The 26,536-nt window shown below is 47.6% G+C and overlaps 1 protein-coding gene and 1 long non-coding RNA gene across 2 annotated transcripts in view; both read right to left on the bottom strand.

Moving 5' to 3' along the window:
• Positions 1-551: 551 nt before the first annotated feature.
• The window catches only part of LOC141731337 (uncharacterized), a 306,819-nt gene continuing 280,834 nt past the window's right edge, over positions 552-26,536 (bottom strand). The window contains exon 8 of the mRNA XM_074555956.1: positions 552-1,282. Within this exon, the coding sequence (XP_074412057.1) occupies positions 552-1,282 (731 nt within the window). The remainder of the gene's footprint in view (positions 1,283-26,536) is intronic.
• LOC141731270 (uncharacterized) lies at positions 17,594-25,202 on the bottom strand. The gene is made up of 2 exons (XR_012583300.1): positions 24,738-25,202; positions 17,594-18,531 (listed from the first exon to the last, which is right to left on the bottom strand). It is a non-coding gene; the product is annotated as an uncharacterized LOC141731270 (long non-coding RNA).

Here is a 26,536-nt window from a genome sequence, read left to right as displayed (position 1 = left end):
TCTGCAAACAGAACTGCAACGGACTGAACATGAACGGGAGAGAAAGCAGTAAGTCTGAGAGTTTTATTTGCTATCAAATACATCCCACACACCCTGCCCCACACAATCCCCGTCCAATCGCTCCTACGCTCCCATCCCATCCTATCGCTCCCAAATTGGGATCCCATTTCTCCCATCTCCTTCCAACCCCATCTCACCCTGGTACCTGTGGAATGGAGTGAGTTTGGCATAGGATTGAGATTTTGAGGTGGGAACAAGCAATTTGAGGTAGGATTGAGCCCTTTTGTGTTAAGATTGACCTGTTTTCAGTATGATTTGAGTGGTTTTGAGGTGAAAGATTGATCCCTCTTCACTTTTGGACTGCAAAGAGATGGAAAAGACAAGAAAATTAAGGCCAAACCAAAAGAATAAGAAGCCAGGTGTGTTCCCAACATGGATCACAGGGAAAGTGGGTCACCAGGGCTGTGCCCCAAGTGCCTCCTCCAGTGGGGGATGGAGCTGGAGCAGAGCACGAAGCTCTTCCTGCACTCAGGGCACTAGCAGGGCTTCCCTTATCGGTGGCTGTATTGGTGTTGGGTCAAATGAGAGCTCTGTGAGAAGCTCTTCGCACATTCTCTACACTTGTAGGGTCTCTCCCCTGTGTGGATGCGCCGGTGGGTGATGAGTTGGCAGTTGTACTTAAATCCCTTCCCACACTCAGGGCAGAAGAGGGCCCTCTCCTCTGTGTGACTCAGATTGTGCAGGAGGAGATGGGAGTTGAACCGAAATCTATTCCCACACTCGGAACACTCGTAAGGCCTCTCCCTAGTGTGGATCTTTTGGTGCCTGATCAGGGTGTCATGGTCCCTAAAGCTCTTCCCACATTCCCCATACTCGTAGGGTCGTTCCCCAGTGTGGATCCTCTGGTGCTTGATCAGGTCAGAGCTCCCGCTGAAGCTCTTCCCACACTCCCCACACTCATGGGGCTGTTCCCCAGTGTGGGTTCTCTGGTGGCTGATCAGGCTGGAGCTCTGCCTGAAGCTCTGTCCACACTCCCTACACTCGTAGGGCCTCTCCCCAGTGTGGGTCCTCTGGTGGCTGGTCAGGTGGGAGCTCCGGCTGAAGCTCATCCCACACTCCCCACACTCGAACGGCCATTCCCCAGTGTGGGTCCTCTGGTGCTCAATGAGCTTATAGTTCCACCTGAAGCTCTTCCCACACTCCACACATGTGTGGGGCTTCTCCCCATCATGGAGCTGTTCATGGAGCACCAGCTCAGAGCTCTGGCTTGATCTCTGGCCGCCTTCCCAGCCCAGGCTGGCTCTTTCCTCCTCAGATCCCTGCCAGCTGCATTTGCAGCCCCTCCTCGTGCGGCATCTCCAGCGCTTTTCCTCCCCGTTGGCTTCCTGCGCCATGGAGCCGCTCAAAATGGCTTCTTCCACCAGGTTCTGCTGCGGGCATTTGTTCCCCCTGCTCTCCATGCTCAGCTCCTGCTCTGGGGGAGGAAGGACAAGGACAGGATGGGATTTGCGTCTGTGCCACAGGCAAGGGCAAGGAGATTCCCCGCAGGGCTGAGCTGCAGCCAGGGCCATACTGGGCTGGGCTACGGAGCAGCACAGAGGGGAAAGGGGCACTGACTTCCTCCTCACCTGCTTCAGTGTCCCAGGGCATCTTCCTCACAGACTCCCAGGGGTTGGCAATGGGAAATCCTGGTTTGGGGAAAACAAGGGATGAGCATATTGAGTTTGAAGGTCCCTCTGCCCAAGTCCATCTCTACCAGTCACCGGCCATCTGTACTTCACAAAAACCTTCCAAACACCCAGATTCAGCCCTGGAAAAGCCTCCCAGGAGTTCCCTGTCCCTGGTCCCTCCCTTTGGGTGTTCAAGGGTTCCCCCCTGTCCCAGCTGCAGGGGGTCACACTTAGATTGGGGGTCCCCCTTCTCCTCGGTGCCCGCCCTGCCAAGGCTGCTGGCAGTCCCAGCGATCCCAAAAGCTCCCCCCTCTTCGCTCTCCCCATTTCGGGATGCCGGGGCTGTTTGGGCTCCCGGGCTCCCTTCTCCCCTCATTCTCTGCTCGGGGCTGCAGCGGCTCCAAGGAGTCCCCCCTGCCCCTCTCCAGGCTCTTGAGGCTCCCGCCCATGGCGGCGCTCCCCCCTCTCTGGGCTCCCCACTTTGGGCTCCTGGGGGACACAGGGCTCTGCTCCTCCAGGCTGCCTCTGCCGGCAGCCGCCACCAGCACCCGCCGATGTCCCCCCAAGGGGCCTTTTCCGCTCAGCCTTGGACTGCTTCATTCTCCAAACATCCCCCAAAAAACCCAACTGGGAGCAACTGGGAGTGTCTGGGAACATGCTGGAGGGAACTGGGCTATACTGGGACATACTGGGAGGGTGTAATGGGAGGGACTGGAACAAATGAGGGTGAAAGAGAGCAACTGGAACCATGTGGAGCACAACTGGCTCTTACTGGCAGGGACTGGGAGCACAGTGGGGCCATCTTTGGATCATACTGGAAGGGACTGGACTAATATAAGAAAACCCTCAAAAACTCCAGAGATACACCAAAAATCCCAGTGGAACTCACCAAAATTTTATAAAACTCCCAAAAATTTCAATAAATTCCCCCCCAAAACCCCCACAACCCCAACAAAACACCCCAAATCCAAAACCCCCCAAATCAACAAAACCCCCCAAAATCACATAAGCATCTCTAAACCCAATAATTCTCCCAAAAACCCCCAATAATTCCCCTTAAATTCCTAACAAAATCCCCCAAAGCCCAAAAAAGCCACCCTGAAATTCTCAAACAGCCTCGCAAAACCCCAAAATCCCCACAAATCCCCCCAGAACCTGCCAGACTCAGTGGGGCTGTCCTGGATCAGGGGGCACCGGCCGGTGGAACAGCAGCCACTTCAGGGGGCCCTCAGAGCTTTTTGGGGAGGGGGCACCATGGGAGACCCTCCAAAACCGGGGGGGGGGGGGGGAAGGAACCCCTGCGGTGCCCCCTCCCCCTGAAACCCCCAGACCTTGGTTCAGGGTGGGCCTGGGACCCCCCGGGACCCCCAATTCTCCCCCGAGACCTCTCCAGGAACCCCAAACCCCCCAGAGTCCCCCAGGGTTGGCCTAGAATCACCCTGGACCCCCAAACCCTCCCCAAGACCCCCAAAACTCCCCAGGACTCTCAGACCCCCCCATTTCCCTCCAAAATTCACCCCAGAGCTACCTGAAACCCCCCTGTGAAAAATGCATGTATTTTATGATTGGCTTTTTGCAAATATTAAAATGAATATTATATGTGTTGTGTTAGAAAGAAATGCTGTATTAATTCTCTTAAGTACTATGTTAAATATAGTTTTAGGTTATAAAAATTGTTAAAACAGAAACTATGCTATGTAAGATGCTTTGTTTAACAGAAAGGGCTTGCAGCGAGATAGCAGCCACAGGACACCTAAATCTTTCAGAGAAAGGGAATTTATTGCCTTCTTATCAGAAGAAATGAACTTCTTCCCACCTTGGAGGCGCTGTTAGGATTAGAAGGAAGAAGCTGACACTGACCAGACAGAATCCTGTGTTTGAATGGAATTTATGCATCATGTATGAAGTGTATGAATATGCAACGGGCTATTGTTCTTAATGGTTAGTCCTTTGTTAGCAGGGGTCTTTTTTGGGCTCGTGATGCCCAGAAAAAGGTACCCGGACGTCCATAATTCTTTGTTTTTATTATCTCGTATTGTCCTAATTCAATTTGTCCAAATTGCTATTACTCTAATTGTGTTACTATTTTTATAACCATATTTTTTACTTTTAAATTTTGAAAACAACCGATTGGCGTTCTTCACAATTTGGTAGCAGAGGATGGTTGCTAACACCTCGCTGCCTGTGCTTTAGGAGAGTCAGAGTGGGGAAGGCACGCCCTGCCCTATTTGGCAGCCTCGCTTTGTTTCCCCTGAAGTGACCGACAGACGCAGGTTACGATCTGTGGACAAAAGGAGGCAATATAACAGAGAGAAGGAAAAAAAAGGCTCCCTACAACTGCGGTAATTGGTCCCCTAAGTGTAGTAGTGCGCACGAAGAACCCGGGAAGGAAAAAGGATTGGTAAGTATTTCTCGGGCGGGGGGCAGGTACAGGGAGGGGATGAATGTGTGTGAATGAGAGGCAGGCTGGTTGTCCCAGACCTGCCAAGTGAGTGAGGAGTCTCCCATGCTGCGTTTTCCTCTTTTCGCGAGAAAAACGGCCAGTAAAGAGACAAAGCGAGTGATAAGAGAGTGAAAGAACCCCCCGGGGTGACTGGGACTGGGTCTCAGGGAGGGGTTGGACCCCTCGGAGGTAGGCAGCAAGGTTTCCTCACCCAATCCACTAGGAAACGGGACAGGAGGGGCCCCTAAAACCTGCTGGGTTGAGGGATTTATATTCTAAGAGCATCCAAGAGCAGGGTTGAGCAGAATTCTGTCGGAGTGAGGATATGCCCAAGAACACTCAGGGTGGGACAACACAACTAGATTGAGGGATTAAAATTTTACCCAACAGCATCCGGGGTTGGACAACACAGCTAGACTGAGGGAAAAATTTTTGCCCAACAAGATCCAGGGTTGAACAACACAGCCAGATTGAGGGATAAAAAATGCCCAAGAACATCCAGGGTTGGACAACACAGCAAAACAAATTAAATGCCCAAGAGCATCTGTAGTTGTACCACACCGCTGGGTTGAGGGACAGAAAATGCCCAAGAGCATCTGGGGTTGAACAACACAGCTGAATTTAGGGAAAAATACCCAAGAGCATCTGGGGTTGGACAACATGGCAGGACTGAGGGAATAATTGCCCCAGAGCATTTTGGCTTGGATAACACAGCTGGGTTGAGGGATATCCAATAGCACTGAGACTGGCCAGTAACACCTAAACTTGTAATAGGTGATGTGAAAGTAAAAGGTACCTTATTGTTGTTTTGTGGTGTGTGTGAGTGAGACCCACACAAAGTCAGCCTCAACTTCCCAGGCAGGTGGGAAGGGGGAGGCAGTGGAAAGAGGAGTGAGTGACCTGCACACCAGGCTGTAGCTCCCGGGTAGGTGGGGGCTTCTGGGCCGAAGAGGAGTGAGTGACCTGCGAACCAAGCTGGCGTTCCCTGGGTGTGTGAGGGGGCCGTAGCTGAAGAGTGTGAAGGACATGCAGACAGCCTCACAGGGGAACGGACGCCAGAGGCAGCAGAGTCAGGCCCTTCTCGGGGGCCTGGTGACACTGAGACCTGGAGGTCAACCCCAGAGCGAAAGAGGGGGCCACAAGGACCTGTGATTTTCTAGCAATAAGGATCCACTTTCTGTCTTGAGAGTGTGAAGGAATATGTGAAAGTGAATGAGAAATAAAAGTGAGTGAATGTAGATGAATGAAAGTATAGGTAATGTCGATTGTGCATTTTAAGCCTTACCATATCTCCTTGGAGGGAGGTGGATTGTATTGACAAGCAGTGTGAGAAAAAGGGGTTTTTTTGGGTGTAAGTAGTTGAAAGAAAAGTGGTATTTAAGTTGTTAGTAAAAAGTTGTCGTGGGGTGACAGCCTTCAGCCTTTATCCCCATATCGTGTGTTGTGTCTGGCAGCTGTGCCTTCCACCCCCCCCCCCCGGCCGTCTTGCTGTGGCCGGATGGGGAAGAGGGGGGGGGGGTGTGGGGTGTGCCCAGGCACTTTTGCTTTGGGCTTTTGCTGCTTGGCTTGGCTAGCCGCTTGCTTGCTTGCTTGCTTGCTTTCTGCTTTTTTTTTTGCGCTGGTTTTTTTTCTTTTTTTCCCTTTTCTTTTGTTCTCTCTTTCTTACCCTCCCCTGAAGATACTGGACCGGCTCCGGATCTGGCCTGAGAGCTCCAGGACACCCGAAGCCTGCGACAGAAGCTCGGCGCCCTCACAACACAGTCTGGTCCCTTTTCTTTTCTTGTGTTGGGGAGTGTTCTTTTTGTTATTTGTAAATAAATAGGTTTTGTTTTCCACTTTGCTCCTCCGAGGAATTCCTTCCCGAACCTGGTGTTGGAGGAGGGGTGGTTGGAGGTTTGTTTTGTTTTGGGGGGGGCTCCCTTTTTGAGATTTCCCCCTAATTTGTCCTAAACTAGGACAGTATACTTTTTGGTGCGTTGGCCGGGAAAGTCGGAGGCCAAAAAGAGTGGAAAAAAAACCTATAACAATAATATTTTGGTTTTGGTTGTTTTGTGGGCATATTGGTGATTCATAATGTCATTTGGAGTGGAAGCTTGCCGGTTTTTCTGGTCCCTAGGGGCTTTTGAAGTTTTAATACCTTTGTGGTCCCTAGGGTTATTTCCTTACCCCAAAATAGCTCTGATGTTGTCCCTAATAAGTAGCTTTTGTAAGCGGGGGGCACTAACCAGAATAATCATTGTGCTGGCCTTATGTGTGATGATGTGTCGGATAACAATGCTGGACTTTATTTCAGGAATGTATGGATTGTTGTCATGGCTGTGTACTCAGTTTGTTTGGGGAGAAGAAGAGGAAGGGGCTTTTCAGCCTTTGTCTTCCTTCTTCTCCTACAAATTGTTGACATCTCTATTAGAAAATACTGACTTTCCCCTGAGTTTGAAAGAAACCATCTTTCTGGCATTTAATTTATTAAGCCTTGTCTATACTGTCTGGAGTGTATATAAAATGAAAGCTGAGATTTCTAGAGGGGTTAGAGAGACTCCTGATTCAGGAGTAAAACAAAGCAGGAAAAATCTTGACTGGAGTGGGAAATGGGAGGATATGGGCCAGACTTTAAAGGAATTTTCTGATCCTATAGACTGGGACTTTCCATCTGATCAAATTCAGAATCCAGTCGAGCTGGCAAAGTATTTGAGGGAGAAGTGCCATGGTAATACTAAGGAAGAAAGGATTACTGCAGTGAGCTGGGCCTTGGAGTTTGTTTACCGTACTCTGCTAGATACTGTGGAGCAGCAGATAGCAGAAAGGGAACAGGGAGATAAGTTAGTTACTATCCCAGTGACCCAGGCTGCAGCTAACATCCCAGGCTCCAGGCTAGCAGCTGAATCAGACAATAGGCCCCAAACCATGGCTGTTGCAGCTAATACAAGAGGTGGAAAGTGTAAAGGCAAGACCGATCGGAAGGTGGAGGATGATGACGATGATGCAGAAGAAGGACCCTCACCAAAATCAGAGGCCACATCAAGGGGCACAGAATCTGGAGCCAATATTGACTCCTTTTCTCTGAAGGACCTCAGAGGCCTAAGAAAGGATTACAGCCGACAACCTGACGAATCTATTATTAGTTGGTTAGTCCGCCTTTGGGATGCTGCAGGGGAGGTTACGATTTTGGATGGTACTGAAGTGAGGCATTTGGGATCCCTGTCACATGATCCTGCCATCGATCAAGGTGTGATGAGGGGGGCTAACCCTCACAGCCTCTGGGAACGGGTCCTAAGAAGCGTAGCAGAACGGTACCTGTGTACGGATGATCTCTATATGCAGCAGACACGGTGGAAGACCATAGAACAGGGGATCCAACGCCTGAGAGAGATGGCGGTCATAGAGCTCATTTTCTCAGATGACACAACAACTAGGAATCCGGACCTGGTACCATGCACTCCGATAATGTGGAGGAAACTTGTGCGACTTGGGCCACCTGAATACGCTTCTGCCCTAGCAATAATGAAGCGAGATGATACATATGAGACTGTGGTCGATATGGCAAAGAAGCTTCGAGCGTACGCAGATGCTGTGCATGGCCCAACTCATGCCAGAATTGCAGCAGTGGAAACCCGACTGCAGAAACTAGAAGACAAAATAGAGGAGAATCATAAGAAACTCCGGGAAGAGATTAAGGAGGACCTTATTCAAATCTCAGCCGTACAAATTAGAAGCCCTGGTGTCCAACGCCGGCGCTCCTTTGATGGGGAGAGAAGGTACATCCCACGGGCTGAGTTATGGTTTTTCCTGCGTGAGTCTGGAGAAGACATGAGGAGATGGGATGGAAAACCCACCGCTGTTTTGGCACAACGGGTGCGTGATTTGAAGAAAAGAGAAAGTATAACCAAAAAGATAGCAGCTCCGGTCGCTCGTAGCCGAGATGTTAAGTATGACGATGACGATGACATGTCCGATCCCCTTGAAGGAACTTCCAAGGCATATGCCCAAGGAAAGAAGGACAATCTGGCTTAGAGGGGCCCTGCCTCCAGCCAGGAAGAGGCACGGGAGAACCGGGTTTTTTGGAAGGTGTGGATCAGATGGCCTGGCACATCAGAGCCACAAGACTATGAAGCATTGGTTGACACTGGATCACAATGTACCTTAATGCCATCGGAACACGTGGGGACAGAACCTGTTTCCATTGCTGGAGTGACGGGGGGATCACAACAGTTGACTTTGTTGGAAGCTGAGGTGAGCTTGACTGGGAAGGAGTGGCAGGAACATCCGATTGTGACTGGTCCAGAGGCTCCGTGTATTTTGGGCATAGACTTCCTCCGGAATGGCTACTACAAAGATCCTAAGGGATTCAGGTGGGCTTTTGGAATAGCTGCAGTGGAGATAGAGGGTATTAAACAATTGAATACCTTGTCTGGACTATCAGAGAACCCATCTGCAGTAGGACTCTTGAAGGTAGAGGAGCAGCGAGTGCCAATTGCCACCTCAACAGTGCATCGCAGGCAGTACCGGACGAATCGAGATGCCGTGATCCCCATCCACAAGATGATTCGAGAGCTGGAGAGCCAAGGGGTGGTCAGTAAAACCCACTCACCCTTTAACAGCCCTATCTGGCCCGTGCGAAAATCTGACGGAGAATGGAGATTGACTGTAGACTATCGTGCCTTGAATGAAGTGACTCCACCACTGAGTGCGGCTGTACCGGACATACTGGAACTGCAGTACGAGCTGGAGTCCAAGGCAGCAAAGTGGTACGCGACCATTGATATAGCTAACGCGTTTTTCTCCATCCCTCTGGCAGCAGAATGCAGGCCTCAGTTTGCTTTTACATGGAGGGGAGTGCAGTATACCTGGAACCGATTGCCCCAGGGGTGGAAACACAGTCCTACCATCTGTCATGGACTGATCCAGGCTGCACTAGAAGAGGGTGAGGCTCCAGAACATTTACAATATATTGATGATATCATTGTTTGGGGGAACACGGCAATAGAAGTGTTCGAAAAAGGAGAGAAGATAATTCATATTCTCCTGGATGCCGGATTTGCCATTAAGAAGAGCAAAGTCAAGGGACCTGCCCGAGAAATTCAGTTCTTGGGGGTGAAGTGGCAAGATGGACGGCGTCAGATTCCTGCGGATGTTATTAACAAAATCACTGCTATGTCCCCACCAACTGATAAGAAGGAGACACAAGCTTTCTTAGGTGCTATAGGTTTCTGGAGGATGCACATCCCTGAGTATAGTCAGATTGTGAGACCCCTTTATTTGGTTACCCGCAAGAAGAACGACTTCCATTGGGGCCCTGAGCAGCAGCAAGCTTTCGTCCAGATCAAGCAGGAGATCGCTCATGCTGTAGCCCTTGGTCCAGTCAGGACAGGACCAGATGTGAAGAACGTGCTCTACTCTGCAGCCGGGAGCCATGGTCTGTCCTGGAGCCTTTGGCAAAAGCTACCTGGCGAGACCCGAGGCCGACCATTGGGATTTTGGAGTAGGAGCTACAGGGGGTCTGAAGATAACTATACTCCAACAGAAAAGGAAATCTTGGCCGCCTATGAAGGAGTCCAAGCTGCCTCGGAGGTGATTGGTACAGAGGCACAACTCCTTCTCGCACCCCGACTACCGGTGCTGGGATGGATGTTCAGAGGAAAGGTTCCCTCTACCCACCATGCCACCAGTGCTACTTGGAGTAAGTGGATTGCCCTCAATACGCAGCGCGCTCGAATTGGGAAGTTAAATCGCCCTGGGATTCTAGAAATAATTACAAATTGGCCCGAAGGTGAAAGCTTTAGTGTCGCAGATGAGGAACCAGAGCCAGTGACCCGGGTTGAGGAAGCTCCGCCATACAATCAGTTGCCAGTAGAAGAAACACGTTACGCCCTATTCACTGATGGTTCTTGTCGTGTCATAGGGATGAAACGGAGGTGGAAAGCAGCTGTATGGAGTCCCACTCGACGGGTTGCAGAGGCTACTGAAGGAGAGGGTGAATCCAGTCAATTTGCTGAAATCAAAGCTATTCAACTGGCCTTAGGTATTGCAGAGAGAGAGAAGTGGCCAAGGCTCTATTTGTATACCGATTCTTGGATGGCAGCCAACGCTCTATGGGGATGGCTGAAGAGATGGAAGGAGGCCAGCTGGCAGCGCAGAGGAAAACCAATTTGGGCTGCGGAAGAGTGGAAGGATATCGCTACCCGGTTAGAGAAGTTACCTGTGAAGGTTCGCCATGTAGATGCCCATGTCCCCAGAAGTAGAGCTAATGAAGAGCAGCAAAACAACCAGCAAGTACATCAGGCTGCAAAGATAGGGGAGTTGAAGATAGATCTCGACTGGGAGCATAAGGGAGAGTTATTCTTAGCACGATGGGCCCACGATGCCTCAGGCCACCAGGGTAGAGATGCCACCTATAAGTGGGCACGAGACCGAGGGGTGGACCTAACCATGGACAGTATCTCTCAGGTTATTTGTGACTGTGAGACGTGCGCTGCCATTAAGCAGGCCAAGCGACTGAAGCCCCTCTGGTATGGGGGGCGGTGGTCTAAGTACAAATACAGGGAGGCCTGGCAGATTGACTACATCACACTGCCTCAAACCCGCCAGGGCAAGCGCTATGTACTAACCATGGTAGAAGCCACCACAGGATGGTTGGAAACCTATCCTGTGTCCCATGCTACTGCCCGTAACACTATCTTGGGCCTTGAGAAGCAGGTCTTTTGGAGGCACGGTACTCCCGAGAGAATTGAGTCGGATAATGGAACTCATTTTAAAAACAATCTTATTAATACTTGGGCTAGGGAACATGGCATCGAGTGGGTATACCATATCCCCTATCATGCACCAGCTGCAGGGAAGGTGGAAAGGTACAATGGATTGTTAAAAACCACCTTAAAAGCATTGGGTGGGGGGTCTTTAAGAAACTGGGAGCAACATCTGGCAAAGGCTACCTGGTTAGTTAACACTCGAGGTTCCACCAACCGAGCAGGTCCTGCTCAGTCTGAGCTCCTTAATATAGTAGATGGGGATAAAGCCCCAGTGGCCCATGTCAGAGGTTTGTTGGGAAAGACAGTATGGATCAACCCTGCCTCGAGTACAGACAAACCCATCCGTGGGATTGTCTTTGCTCAAGGACCAGGTAATACATGGTGGATAATGCAGAAAGATGGAACAACACGGTGTGTACCTCAGGGAGACCTGATTGTGGGATGAGACTCATATATGAATGTCATTGTTTGTTGAATGTGAGACAGAAGGAAACTGTAAGTGTCAAAGGTCTGAGCAAGTAAGATGAGAGAAATGCGTAAGTGTCAAAGGTGTGAGTAAGTGAAATGAAAGTTTTTTACTGTATGTTCACGATATGGGATAAGGGGTGGAGTGTCGTGGGGTGACAGCCTTCAGCCTTTATCCCCATATCGTGTGTTGTGTCTGGCAGCTGTGCCTTCCACCCCCCCCCCCCCGGCCATCTTGCTGTGGCCGGATGGGGAAGAGGGGGGGGGGTGTGGGGTGTGCCCAGGCACTTTTGCTTTGGGCTTTTGCTGCTTGGCTTGGCTAGCCGCTTGCTTGCTTGCTTGCTTGCTTGCTTGCTTTCTGCTTTTTTTTTGCGCTGGTTTTTTTCTTTTTTTCCCTTTTCTTTTGTTCTCTCTTTCTTACCCTCCCCTGAAGATACTGGACCGGCTCCGGATCTGGCCTGAGAGCTCCAGGACACCCGAAGCCTGCGACAGAAGCTCGGCGCCCTCACAACACAGTCTGGTCCCTTTTCTTTTCTTGTGTTGGGGAGTGTTCTTTTTGTTATTTGTAAATAAATAGGTTTTGTTTTCCACTTTGCTCCTCTGAGGAATTCCTTCCCGAACCCGGTGTTGGGGGAGGGGTGGTTGGAGGTTTGTTTTGTTTTGGGGGGGGCTCCCTTTTTGAGATTTCCCCCTAATTTGTCCTAAACTAGGACAAAAGTGAAAAACGGAAGCAGGGGACGAATAGATAGAAAATTGAAAAATGAGACGGAAATACAGTAAGGTGGATACAGGAAAAGAAAAGCAGAAAAAATTACCAACAGAAATACCCCAAGACAGCCCTTTGGGAGTTATGTTAACAAACAGAAATACAACTCCTTGCAAAATACAGGGTATGCAGAAGTTGATGAGAAAAAACATGCAAACTTGTGAATTATATACTTAAAAAGAGCATTAGAAAATTTAACACAAAAGAAAGGAGTTATATATTGATTCAAGGGATGCCTTTAGAGTAGCACATGCCTCAAGAAAAATTTAAAAAGGGAGATTACTTAATTAAAGATGAAAAAGATTAGTACATGAGAAACTTATTTTCGAGGTTTTAGAGGCATTAAAATTACCTAAGAGAGATAGCAATAGTACATATTAAAGGACACAAAAAGGTAAAGACCCAGAAATAAGAAGAAATAATTGGCAGATCAAGAAGCTAAAGATGCAGCAGAAAATAGAGCTGAAAGAGCTAATATTAACTCCAAATGAAGAAAAATTGGAAATTCCAAAGTTTAGAGAAGCAAAAAAAAAAATTAAAAAATTAAAATTAAAACAAGATAGGTGGCGAACAAGATAAATCGGGGAAATAGAAACATCTTGATGGAAGACAATTAGATAATAAAACACTTACTAGGGAATAGCAGAGGACATGTATCAAAAAGCCCGGTGGGATACTCAGGCTTTGTGTGATCATTTTTTTAAGGCACTATGGGTGCACTGAGACTTTTAGAGTAGAAAAACAAGTACCTGAAATATGTATAATTTGCCAAAAGATAAATAAAAGGGTGATGAGAAAAACAATATGAGAAGGTCGTGAGTTAGCTCGTCGACCATTTCAAAGTATCCAAGCAGAAGTTTAGATTTGTTAAGCTCTGGATTTATTTGTAAAAACCGTTTAATCCAGAAGAAAAATAGTATACCACATGCTGGGGAGGGGGGAGGCTGTAGGAAAATAACATTTTTGAAAGGCAATAAAAGCAAAACGGGGAAAGTACAAAGCTGAGAACAAAATTACCTCATCCATTGCCGTTCGTTCCCCCACTCGTTCGCAGCTGCACCCCCCCAGCCCCTGCGCCGGCTCCGGCACAGTCCGTGTGTCCCAGTCCGTGTGTCCCAGTCCGGCCGCCTGGCCCGCGGCCGCTCCGCAGTTCGTGCAGGGGGTGGGGATCTGTCCTGCCGTGTGCACCGTGGTTACCGCGCTCACCGCACCGAAGGAGGGTCCCGTCTGTCCCATCCCCGGCTGCCCTGACTCTGTCGGCTCCCGCCGCTGCAGCCGCGGTCAGTCGGCTGCTCTGCCTCTGCCCGACCAGCCACCGTGAGCCATGCGGGAGCTATCCACGCTCCAGCTCGGTCTGCACCGGAACAGCCCCTCGGGCGATCCCGGCTGCACACCCCGCCTTTGGAGCACCGAGACTCTGAGTCACGCCGAGTCGCCCTGTCCTGCCCCGAGCTCCGTTCCCTTGGTAACCACAGCTCCGGCTGCTCAGAGAAACTCTAAAGGAATCACCTTATCGAAACACTAAAAGTTCAGTTAGAAGAAAGCCCTCTCCTGATTCTTCCTAAATATACAGGAGAAAGGCTATAGAAGATAAAAATACAGAAAGAATGGGATAAAGGGATTGGTCTATTTCCATTAAGAGAGGTTCTCATAGGAGGGGACGGATCAGAGTTTGTAAATGCTCCTTTGACTTCGTCTGAAGTCTGAAATTTTAAGAAATAAATAAAAGAGATATTTGGAGAATCCCATAGACATAGCTGAACAATTAGACCAATTTTTAGGTCCAAACATTTATACTTGAGAAGAGATGTGGTTGGTAATTAAAATAATATTTTTCTCAAGAAAAATGCAATTAATCAGAGCAACTGAAATAAAAGCTTAAGAAAAAGATAATCCGCAAGGACCCCCAGAGAAGACAAAATGCCAACTGTGCCTCCTGAGTGGGGTTAAAATAATGAGGAGGGTAGTAAATACATGAATAGTTATCGTAATTACATAACCAAGAGCATGAATGAGACAGCATATCAAAGGCGAAATGTGAAAACAAAAGGTTTTTGAGGGACAGCTTTTAGAGGGGAAAGAAGAAACTCCAACTAAATAGATAAACAAACTGGAGAGAAAAAGGGAAATGGTCCTAAGTAAGCAGAAGATCTGAAAATCTTTAAAGAAATGGGCACATAAAAAAAAAAAAAAAGTCATAGGCTCTAATTTTTTGGGGGGGACAAATACCATCTGGAGCCTGTGATAACTTTAAAAGTGGGTCCCCGAGAAGAAGAATTAGAATTTGTAATAGACACAGGGGGAGAGAGAACCTGCCTGTTAAACGTTCCAAAAGGTTATAGTGTGAGCAAATATATAGTGAAAGTAACAGGGGCAAAAAGAGAAAGTTTTACATTTCTAGTCATTAAAGATGTGGTAATTGAGGGAAGAAACTAAAATTTAGATGGGAGATGTGTTATTGGTCCCAGGGGCAGGTAGCAATTTATTGGGAAGAGTCTTACAAGTGCAATTAAGAATAAGAGATATCAGAAAATAGGAAAATGATAGCTAGAGTTTTGAAATTACGCCAAGAGGATGAAGGGAAAAAAAATCAACAAAAAAGTTTAGGCTGGAGAAGGAAATAGGGGAGGATTAAATATCGACCCCATAAAGGTTACAGTTGAGAGAGAAGAAAGAGAGAAGTTGAAGTAGAGAGGTAGTTAGGAAAATCTGAGATGTTAGAATGTGAAGTGATGACATCTTGGTGCTAGAAGAGAGCAGAAGTGTGAATGAAGGTTTTTTGCATGAAAGGCAGGGAAGTGTCTTAACACATGGTTGTTAGGAGGTTATTCAATGCCACACTGGGGTCCAGAAAGGCCTTAGCAGAACAGGCCCTGCTTGAAGGGAAAAGAGGGTAGGTTGACGAGAAAGAAAAAGAATGTCAGGAGCACCTGGGCACACCAAGTTTGGGGTTGTCAAGGTTGGGAGGTGTCTGAGCGCTCCCTACGAGCGACGGGGTCTCGGGGGCTGCGGCAGGGACCGATCCATGGAGGTGCCCCGGGCGGTGCTGCAGCAGAGGACACAGGTTTGCGGCCAGGAGCGGGCTGGCTCCGGGGCGGAACTGCCGGGGGGGCTCCCAGACTGTCGGGGTCCCGAGCCCAGGATGGCAGCGTGGGCCCGGTAAGGGGGCCGAAAGAGAGAGAGAGAGAGAGAGAGGGCAAAAGAGACCCAAGGCAGATCCCCAGGGTCCCCATGCCCGTGGCTGCTCTCCCCTGCTCCGGCCCTGCAGCCAAGGGGCAGCACCGGGGGAAGGGCAAAGAACAGCACTGATAGCAAGGCCGTGAAGAGATGGGGAGGGGGGACTAGCACTAAAAGATAAAAATCAAAGCAAAGATTGATGACTCTCCAAACCTCACAAAGCGGTTTGTTTTTCTTAAGCAAGAAGTTTTTTGGTTTTTTTCTTTTGTGTGTTTTGTTTGCTGTTAACGAGAAGGTTTTTTTTTCCTGAAGAAGAAGAGGCTGCTGTAGAGAAAGCTTTTAGCTAAACCCAGAAAGTTTGGAAGAAAAGCAAATGGTAAAAGTTAATGCAGTATTATCTTTCTTTTATTACTATGCTATTAAGAAGTCCTTTCCAGGTACTACTGAAGAAACAATCAGAATCACGGAAAGAGGGTGGATTTATGCCAGCAGAATCAAAGGATTTGTGAAGAAACCTGAGGAATGGACTATCACATTTAAACCGACTGATACCGAACTGACTTTCCAATGGGGACTGAGTGGTAATTGTTTAGAAAAACTCAAATGATCTAAGAAATGTACAAAGAATAACACTGAATTAAGAAATAAGATAACACTTATATCACTGGTTTTGAGCACTGCCTGAATAAAACATCTCCTTTGGGGAGGAATACTTCAGATAGAAGGATCAAGACTGGTTTTGTATTCTGACCTTAGCCTGGGAATCGTACAGGGGAGAAGGGGAATTACCATTTCCATCAGTAAACTTTATTTGGTTCATTCCAATACTGGATATGCTAGCTGGATTATAAGTGCTGGAATTGTGAGAGTAATGAGTATTGTGGTTCACAAAATTTATGCTCTTATTGCCAAAAGTGTTAAAGTAATAACTTGTTTTTGTGGATGGGAATCATTAGTGCTTGTTGAATGAAAGATACCTGAGGAACAGTAGGAGACCACAGTTAAAGGGTGTCAAAAACAATTTGCCTGGAAATTAGTTAGGAGAAAGTGACAAGGAAATAGAGGGCAAGACCAGATTGGCCTCTATATTTTGCCACCAAGAAGATCAAATACACCTGCTGTGGGTTGCAGCCTCACAGGCATGGGAGGTGGGAGTATAAGCCGTACTGGATCTCTGTTATTCCTGTTTCTGGCACTCATTTGTCGTCTTTTCCTTTTTGGGATACCAGCAAGATTGTGTCAAAAATGCTACAGAAAGTATCACATGGAAAGAAACCAAAGTTCCTCTTTTATTACACACACCCATGTCAACAGCCACTGTTATAACCCATCCAAATTAAGAACCTGTAGGCAAAAGGGAGTAAATTATTGGACTACAAGAAACTTAGGAAAAAGTGGTAATAGATTTGGAATTGAATGTCCAAAAGTAGAGAGATAAATGGGCCTAGCTTGGTCTTATCCTATGCAAGCTGTTACAGCTCCAGAGCTCAGTCCCCAAGGGGACTGGGTGCTAGAAGCCAGCTCGCTCTCAGACCAAGGCCGTGGGTTAGCCCCTAGCAAGCAGGGAGATATTCAGCTCTTAGTGATTAGGCAGCTCTTGTGATTTCAGCTTTGCTTGCTAGGTAGCTTTTCCCTTGGCCTAAGGCTCCAGCAGACAGTAGAGAGAGGAGAAGCAGAAGGCGCTGGCTGTTCCACGGGTATGGCTTTATTGTAGGGGTCCGTGAAGGGTCTCAGCTCTTCTTCTTCCGAGTTAGTAGGGGTACAGTATGCTACTTTTATACCCTTGGCCTGGATCCAATCCTGACCAATGGCAAAGGTGTTAGAGTGACCATAAGTGACCAATAGTAGGGTTTAACACAATATTGCCTTACATGGCTATAGGGATAAGGTACAAGGCGGATGTCCCTGGAGACAGGAAACTTCTTTGCTGCTGTGTCAGCATTCTATTCTCCAAGGGGCCCTGGCTAAACCTGAGGGGTTTACTACAACTCCACTTTCTGTTTTTACAAAAAATGCATTCGCGAGAGTTCTTTTGAAACAGTGAACAAGACACATGAACATAACTAACACTGTAAAAATTACAAGGAGAATCAACAACAATCCCTTAACTAAAGATGCGGCCCATCCTGTTAGTCCCCATTGCCCGAAAATTTCATTGACCCAATCTGGGATTCTTTCTACTTTCAAGTCCTTCACAAGATCTTTCAGTTTCTGGATGTTCGCATGGATGGATTCCGAACGTGAAGAGAGGTTGAAGCAACACATTCCTTCAAAGTCCTCACATCCATGTCCGTGGGCAAGCAGCAGGAAGTCGATTGCTGCTCGGTTTTGGAGTGAAGCTTGTCTTGTGGTTTCTTCTTCCTTTAAGAGATCACTCAGGGCTGCTGATGTGGCGTTAGCTTGTTTACTGAGCCAGCACCCAAGGTGACTGATTTCACCGAGGGCTTTAGCTGCAGCTATCCAGGGTAAAAACAGAGAGACTGCAATCTTTTTTTGTCTGTTCCAATCGTATAATCTCGGATCACAATTTTCATCAAATTCAGTGTATGACCTTTTTTCTCGTTTTGATTCTCTTTCTTTTTTCCAATTATGTAACAGGGTGATGTTTGGAGTAAGGGTAGAAAGTTTTCCCAGAGTACAGGGACCTCCCTGGAGTCGGGAGGGGATCCCTGCCCATACTCTGTCACCACAGATGAGAAACATTCCCTTGGGTAATACTTTGGGATGGAGAGAGGACACAGAAATTACACGTGCAGTGTAATTGCACCAATCATGAGGGTTATAGGCTTTGTTCACTGGTGATACATCTTTTCGATATGTGTTTTTGTGTTGGTCAATTTCTGGCCAATCATTTTTCGGACGCCTAAAGTAAAATTTGACACAATATGTGGCCTTGGAGGATCCCAATAGATCCAATTCTTGGGGTTCCTCTCGAGCATCTGGCAGAATTTTTGTCCACTCATCCCAAGTATCAGCCCCATTGGGTCTCTTACCTGTGGTGCGGAGAACCTCTGAGTTCTGGACAGGCCAATCGTCTGCTATAAAGGGGATTCCTACTAGACATGTAGAAAGTGGATTATCTATGCTTCCCATAGACAAGCACATATTGTCTTGTTTTAATGTTTTTGCTAAGGTTACCCAAACATTATGGCTAGGCTGAGGACTAATCCAGCCGAAGGCACGCGGTACGGTGTAGAGCATCCAGGCAGCGGTGAGGACAGCACCGACGGAGATATTTTTCATCTTTGGGCAGGATTAGGGCTTCTGATTGGGAATATAAGCACAATTTGTTATCTTTATGATGAGAGGGATTTCTGCCTTGTTCTTTTCTGTGTTCCCCTCCTCCCCCCCTTTTTCTTTTAATTTCTAAGCTACACTACAGGAGGAGGAGCGGGTAGAAGGTTATGAGGTTTTAAGGTTAGGGAAAGGGAATAATACTTTTTACTATACAATACACAGTGTAATAACACATAATTCAGAGAACACTTTTGTGTTAAGGCTATCTGTGGCCTATTACAGTAGACTGTTATTTGACTTTCTGTTTTGTCTGCTGCCTTGTAATGGGGCGGTCTGTTCTTGTGTTTGTGGGTGTTCGGCGACGCCTTCGTCTCCAGGCTGAGCTGGTTTGGTTTTGAGGTGGTCTTGTGTTTGCCTCAGGAGAATTCTTGTCCTCGTCTGTAGTAGTGTTCGCTGTGCCTAAGTATGGTTTTACGTATTTTCCTGGGTACCACCTTGGACCTGATGGTAGTAGCACGCATGCATAACCTCTTCCCCAGGTAATCAACTGATGAGGCCCTGAGATTTGGTGTGTTTCAGGATCTTTCACGAGCACGGGTGGTTTCTCCGTGAGCTTTGCTTTTGTGGTGTTTGCAAAGTGGCGAAGTATTGGTGGGTCAGGCTCTGACACTGTGCAGTTCAGGAAGTTGATGACATAGAGAGCCTTGCACAGTCTCTCCACTGGAGATGTGATTTTCGTGTTCCTGTTCTGTTGCTCGAGGACTCTTTTGAGGGTTTGATGTGTCCTTTCCACGATGGATTGTCCTGTGGGGTTTACAGGTATGCCCGTCTTGTGTGCTATGCCCCATTCATTGAAGAACTCCTTCAACTTGTGGGAGGTATAGGCTGGCCCATTATCTGTTTTAATCTCCTTTGGTACACCCAGGGTGGCAAAAGCGAGGAGAAAGTGTTTTATTGTGTGCATGGTCTTTTCTCCTGCATGTGATGATGCAAACACTGCTCCTGAGAACGTGTCAACCGAAACATGCACATACTTTGACCTTCCAAAAGGTGCAAAGTGAGTTACATCTGTCTGCCACAGCTGACAGCTATTCAGACCTCGGGGATTGACTCCCGTACCCATTGATGGTATCTGGTAGTTTTGACAGTTCGGACAGGTAGCCACGATAGCTTTTGCCTGATCCTTCGAGAGCTTAAACATTCTCATCAGGGCAGGTACATTTTGATGAAAGAACGCGTGTGACAGCTTTGCCTGAGCAAAGATGTTAGGAACATTAGCAGTTTCTGCTGCCATAGCTAATGCATCTGCTTTCCTGTTGCCTTCTGCAACAACACCTGGGAGGTCCGTGTGAGACCTTACATGCATTATGTGATAAGGTTGTTTTCTGTGGGATATCAATTGTATTAATTTAGAGAGCAATTGGTATAACTTTGGGTTAGAGACCTCTTTGAGAAGAGCATGTTCCGCTCTCATAGCTATTCCCGCAACATAAGCTGAATCTGTGACCAGATTGAACGGCTCGTTTTTAAAATTTTCAAAGGCTCTGACGACAGCTGCTAATTCTGCAATTTGTGGCGATCCTTCTACTGTTTCTATGTCAGATTGCCATTCTTGTGTTTGGGGGTCTCTCCAAGTAATCACCGACTTGTGGGATGACCCTGAGCCATCTGTAAATAGAGTTAGAGCCTTGAGAGGATTTCTACTTTGGATTCGTTTTGGAATCAAATGGAAAGTTTCATTCTGGTTGAAAAGCTTGTGTTCTGGGATGTCTGATGAAGTTTGACCCGTATAACTGTCCAGAGCAAACTGTAGACTCGCATTGGTCTTGATCAAATCCTCAAAGTCTTTAAGGGTTATTGGCAAATATATGCATTCAAAATCACACCCTGAAAGGGAGCAAAGGCGAGTCCTAGCCTTTTTTATTAAGTGTGCTATAATCTCCTGGTAGGTGGTAAGTGTCTTTGTGGGCTGGCTACTTGTAAAAACCCATTCCAGTATCAACAAAGGATCTCGCAGCTGAGGGTCCCATTGGAAGATCAGTCCATGGAATCTGGGTGCTTTTCCCAGGATGATGAACTGGAAAGGCAGACTAGGCTCGTAGCGATGGGCTTTGCGTGAAGACAGGGCTTCCTGGACTTTGATGATGGCACCTCTGGCTTCCTCTGTGAGAGTGCAGGGAGAGTCCAGTTCCTTGGGTCCACGAAGAAGATTGAACAAGGGAGCAAGGTCTTCTGATGTAATTCCTAGCAGTGGACGTACCCAGTTGATGGATCCACACAGGCTGTGTAAGTCCCTGAGGGTTTTTGGGTCGTCGTCGATGACGATCTGCTGAGGTAGGATAGTTCTTTCCCGGATCTGGACTCCAAGGTAAGTCCATGGCTCGGTGTACTGAATTTTGTCCTCACGAATTTCCATTCCTGCCTTTTCAATGGCTTCAACAGTCTTTTTGATTGTTTTGTCCAAGTAAGCTTTGTCTGAAGCACACACCAGAATGTCATCCATATAGTGATAAATGATGGCGTCTGGAAATGATTTCCGAATGGGAGACAGGATGTGAGACACGTACCACTGGCAAATAGTTGGCGAGTTTTTCAATCCCTGAGGAAGATAACGCCAATGATATCTTTTGAGCGGAGCTTCCTTGTTAATAGAGGGAACGGAAAAAGCAAACCGTGGAGCATCTTCAGGATGTAGTGGTATACTGAAGAAACAGTCCTTAATGTCTGTGATAGCAAGTGTCCAGTCTCTAGGCAGCATCGATGGGGAGGGCAAGCCAGGCTGAAGAGGGCCCATGTCCTCGATGACTTCGTTGATTCTGCGAAGGTCATGGAGAAGTCTCCACTTGTTTGTACCTGGCTTTGGTAGAACGAAGACTGGAGAGTTCCAAGGGCTGTCGGACTCCACTATGTGGCCTTTTTTGAGCTGTTCTTCCACGAGGACGTTTAGGGCGCGCAGCTTGGCTTTCTTTAGGGGCCACTGCTCAGTCCAGATTGGCTTGTGGCTTTTCCAGGTGAGACGGGGTATTTCTGGCAGCGCGCTCAACTCAGTGGCCCCAGTCAGAAATCCTGAATGGGAATACGTAGGGAAGCGCCCCACTGGGATAAAATGTCTCGTCCCCAAAGGGTAATGGGGGCCCTTACCACAAATGGACGGATGGTTGCCAGCTTGCCTTCTGGCCCTTCAACCAGGATGTTGTTCTTGCTCCTCATGGATACTGTAGTTCCACCAATCCCGGAAATCATGCCTGCAACAGGTTGTAGATCCCAGTGTGCTGGCCAATCTGAACGGGCGATGATGGTCACATCTGCACCGGTGTCCAGCATCCCTGGCAGGTGGGTCTTCTCTCCTTTGTGGGAGAGGCCGCACTCGATGGTAGGCTTGGATGGTCCCATGACTTGTGCCCACATTGCTGTAGGGTTGAGAGGAATCTGTTCCCTGTGATTTTTTGGGAGTAAAAATGCCTGTGCTATTGGAGTTCCTTTGGAAAGAAAAAATGGTAAGTCTATGCAGTATACCTGCACGAGGATCTCTTGTCCCGGCTGCACTGTCAGCACTTCTGGAACAACGAAGATTTCCTTCGGAGTATTAACCGAATCCCCTGTAATTAAAATGTCTGAAGGACTCCCTTTAGGACCATATTTTCCTGTAGGAACACGGTGAACATTCTTATCATTAAAGTCAATGGACAAAGCAGTTACCAGTTGTCGGCGGGTACCCCTCTGGGTTGTCCCGTGGGTTGGGGCTTCTCCTTTGGGTCTGGAGCAGCCTGGGTTTGTGCGTGATTGGGTCTTGGTGGCCTTTGATTTGTATTCTGCGCCCGAAGGTCGGACGGGCGCCTCAAGGAGTTTAAAGGACGCGATTGATAGCGTTGCTGATGTTGGGGTCTTTGATTATAATTCCGATGGTATCGGGGGGGTGTTCTTTCCGGACAGTCCTTTATATAATGTCCTAGCTCTCCACAGTGATAGCATTTAGCTTGTTCTTTAGAGGTTATCACTGCATATGCACCAGAAACTCCTTCAGCAATACCCTTAGCAACTGCTTGCGCCACTGTATTTTCAGTGGACATGTGACGTGTACAGCATTCTAACATTTGCTCTATAGTAGGGTCTGTATCCACAGTTAAAGACCTCAAAATGGCCTTGCATTTCTCATTTGAGTTGCTGAAAGCAAGCTTACATAAGAGTTCCTTTCTTGCCTCAGTACTCTCTATTTGTTTCTCCAAAGCATCTTTAAGTCTGTCCACAAATTTTATAAAGCTTTCTTCAATGCCTTGTTTTATAGTAGAAAAATGCATTGTTGGCATTGACTCATCCTGCATAAGAAGCAAGGAGGTTTTTGCTGCAATTGCTACATCCTGCAGCGCTTCTTTATTCAGAGTTTCCATTTGTTCTGCTGGCTTTTGAAAGTCTCCTTCACCAGCCAATTGTTCTACTGTGAAGTTGGTCTTAGTAGCATCGGCAGTATATGAATCTGATAACGTTTTTAAGTGTTTCTTCCAATGCCTATCCCATAACAAATATTCTGCCGGTGACAGAAGGCATTGTGAAATATTTTTTACATCGTGAGGAAGCAAGACATGTGCAGAGAACATGGCTTCTAGGAAATTTCTAAAGATATGTGAACTACGTCCATGTTCCTTGGCTATATTTCTCAATTGTACCAGTTCCTTATTAGAAATTGGTTTCCATGCCTTGATATTAGATTCCCCACCATTCCTTCCTTGCCTGTACTCGACCGGAAAGGCTGTGATTTTCTGTGCTAGGTCCCAGTTCCCAGACTTTGTAGCTTCTATCTTAATAAGAGCCCATGGGTCTATATTAATCGCATCAAAATCAGATTCATCAGAAGAGCTCTCATTGTCTGAGGAACACTGTGAGGCACATGCTACCCGTGAATTCCTTTTCTTTCGTTTAGAAGGATTTTTCACCCTTTTCAGTGACTGGCCCGAAGTTAGCGTTGTTGGGTGAGGGGTAGCCCTGGAGCAGCAGGGACCGGATTGGGTCGGGGGGGGGACACCACAGGTGGTCTCTGATCCGTTCGGGTGGCAGGAGGGTTGGGTCAGGGGTTGGAGGGACGGGTGGGGGCAGGGGGGGTATGGGGGCTGTGGATGCACGCCTGGGGGGTGTGGGGGTGCGCAAGCAATACCCCTGGTTTGGGATACGACAGGTGTAGGGTGAGCTGATGTTACTGCACATGTGTGCGGCTCGGCGCAGGAGGACAGGTTGTGGGCATGGCTCGGGAAAGCGGCAGGAGGGGCCGGGAGGGCCGGGGCGGTCTCGGTGGGAGCGGGAGCGGGGGCGGTGACGGAGGGGAGGGCGGTCGCGGGGGTGGAGGATAGCAGCGCAGGGTTGGGGGGGGCGGCGGCGATAACGGGACCGGGGAACGCGGCGGGCGCGGCGGGGGGAGCGGGGGTCAGGGCGGGGACAGCAGCGGGAGCGGGGGGTACCGCGACGGAGCAACCGGGGGCGGGGAACGGCGGCGCAGGGGTAGGCAACGGCAGCACGGGCGCGGGGGGAGGGGTGGTCGCAGTGGAGGGTACAGCGGCAGGGACAGGGAACGGGGCCCCCGAGGCCGGACGCGGGAAGGAAACGGAGCCGGGGAGATGAGGGGCTGCAGGAAACGAGGAGTTGGGCAGCGCGAGTCCCGCGAGGGGGGGGAATGTGGGGGCGGCCTGCTTGGCTTCTGCCTCCGAGGTGGTTTCTGCAGTAAGTTCTGCAGCGCCCAGTGACTCTGTGGCCTGGAAGGCACATTCCTCTGTTATCTTATCAGCGCAATTAGTATATGAAGAGGAAAGATCTGTTAGTTTGGAACTTTTTTCAGAGTTCGATTTTTCAATCGTTTTTGTTATTATATGAAATAAAGGTAAGAAGTTAGTAACAGAAAAGTCCTGTTTTGTTTGAGACATATAAATGGTGTTTCCAACTGTATCCCAAAAGGAATTTTCAGTAATTGTGGTCTTATCAGTTTCAGGGAAATTCAGCACCATCCAAGATACAAATTTTTTAAGAGTCCTTTTTGACAGACTACCTTTAGAAAAAGTGAAGTTGTTAACAGATAAGGTTTCTACAATGGTTAAATATAACTCTCTCTCACGTGTTGTTAGTCTTAGAGTGCTTAAACAAGTACCCATGATTTTCAAGCCCTTTCCACAGAAAAACGAGAAAAAAAAGAAAAAAAACGAAAAAGGTTTTTAGAGCACCCAAGGTATGCGCGCAAACTTAATACTTACGTCCTTTGGGGTCAGGGGTCTGTGGAAGGGAGTCTGCTCCTCAATTCTCCTCAGACTTTATCTCGTCCAGATGTATTGTTGAGGGTCGAATTGAGCCTTCCGCAGAGAAGATTTTCTAAAACGAAAAGTCCTTTCGCAGAAGGAGAGGCTTCCCAAACCGGCAATAACTGGAGGCCCTGAAAGGCTCCGATGCTCTGGTGACGCTTGTCTCCTGGGGGCCAGGGTCCGACGACACGTTTGGGCGGCCACTTAAATGAGCCTAGCTTGGTCTTATCCTATGCAAGCTGTTACAGCTCCAGAGCTCAGTCCCCAAGGGGACTGGGTGCTAGAAGCCAGCTCGCTCTCAGACCAAGGCCGTGGGTTAGCCCCTAGCAAGCAGGGAGATATTCAGCTCTTAGTGATTAGGCAGCTCTTGTGATTTCAGCTTTGCTTGCTAGGTAGCTTTTCCCTTGGCCTAAGGCTCCAGCAGACAGTAGAGAGAGGAGAAGCAGAAGGCGCTGGCTGTTCCACGGGTATGGCTTTATTGTAGGGGTCCGTGAAGGGTCTCAGCTCTTCTTCTTCCGAGTTAGTAGGGGTACAGTATGCTACTTTTATACCCTTGGCCTGGATCCAATCCTGACCAATGGCAAAGGTGTTAGAGTGACCATAAGTGACCAATAGTAGGGTTTAACACAATATTGCCTTACATGGCTATAGGGATAAGGTACAAGGCGAATGTCCCTGGAGACAGGAAACTTCTTTGCTGCTGTGTCAGCATTCTATTCTCCAAGGGGCCCTGGCTAAACCTGAGGGGTTTACTACAGAGAGATGGATTTGTTTTAAATTTAATCTTGAAGATACGGTTCAAGATTTAGTAAAAAAATAAATAATAAACGAAAAGGTAAAACCAGCACAGCAATCTAACTCTATATTGACTCCAAATCATCTGTTGAATCGTATTACAAGACGCCAAGCAGTTACAGAAATGGTAGCAAATAAGGCTGCCCAAGCATTAGAGTTAATATCAAGTCAGCTAAGTCAAACAAAAACTGTAGGGTATCAGAATAGGTTGGCTTTGGACTATTTATTGGCCGAAGAAGGAGGTGTTTGTGGAAAGTTCAATATATTAGAATGTTGAAAATTGATGACCACGGAAAAATCATTCTAGAAAAAGCAAAGGAAATCAAAGAAGAAAAATATATATATATACATAAAATAACCCAGGTACCAGTCCAAAAATGAGAAAACAATGTTAAAACCTAGCTGGTGAGGTAATGTATTAGAAGAAATGAAGATCTTTCATTTTATGTGTTACAACTGTTTATATATATATTTTTTCCTTTTGTAATCCCCTGTTTTATTTTGCCAGCATAGTCCAGAAGATGCAAGTAGATAAGAAATATTGCTCAAGCCAAATGATTTACAAAGAATAAGAGTGGGGATTGTGAAAAATGCCTGTATTTTACGATTGGCTTTTTGCAAATATTAAAATGAATATTATATGTGTTGTGTTAGAAAGTAATGCTGTATTAATTTTCTTAAGTACTGTGTTGCTGTGGTGTGTTCTTAAGTTTGTTAGTTTGCTCCCCCCATTTTCTGTATTAAATGGTTTCTTCCTTTCCCAGGACCCTGTCAGTTAGGTTGCTATGGAAATGAAACTGCTCCTCCCCTGGTTTCTCTTATAAAGTGAAAGTGCCTCCTCCTTGAGCTCAGTCAATCACCCCTTTTCTCCTCCCAGGTTTCGAGAATTTTCTTTTCTCTGGGAGGTATGGTTGGCTGTAGCCCCGGAGCCCCTCCTATGATTTATAACAGTTGGTTAC

Source organism: Zonotrichia albicollis, chromosome 20 (genome assembly GCF_047830755.1).
Source record: "Zonotrichia albicollis isolate bZonAlb1 chromosome 20, bZonAlb1.hap1, whole genome shotgun sequence".
NCBI classification, from domain to species: domain Eukaryota; kingdom Metazoa; phylum Chordata; class Aves; order Passeriformes; family Passerellidae; genus Zonotrichia; species Zonotrichia albicollis.
This window is presented reverse-complemented; position numbering and strand designations above follow the sequence as displayed.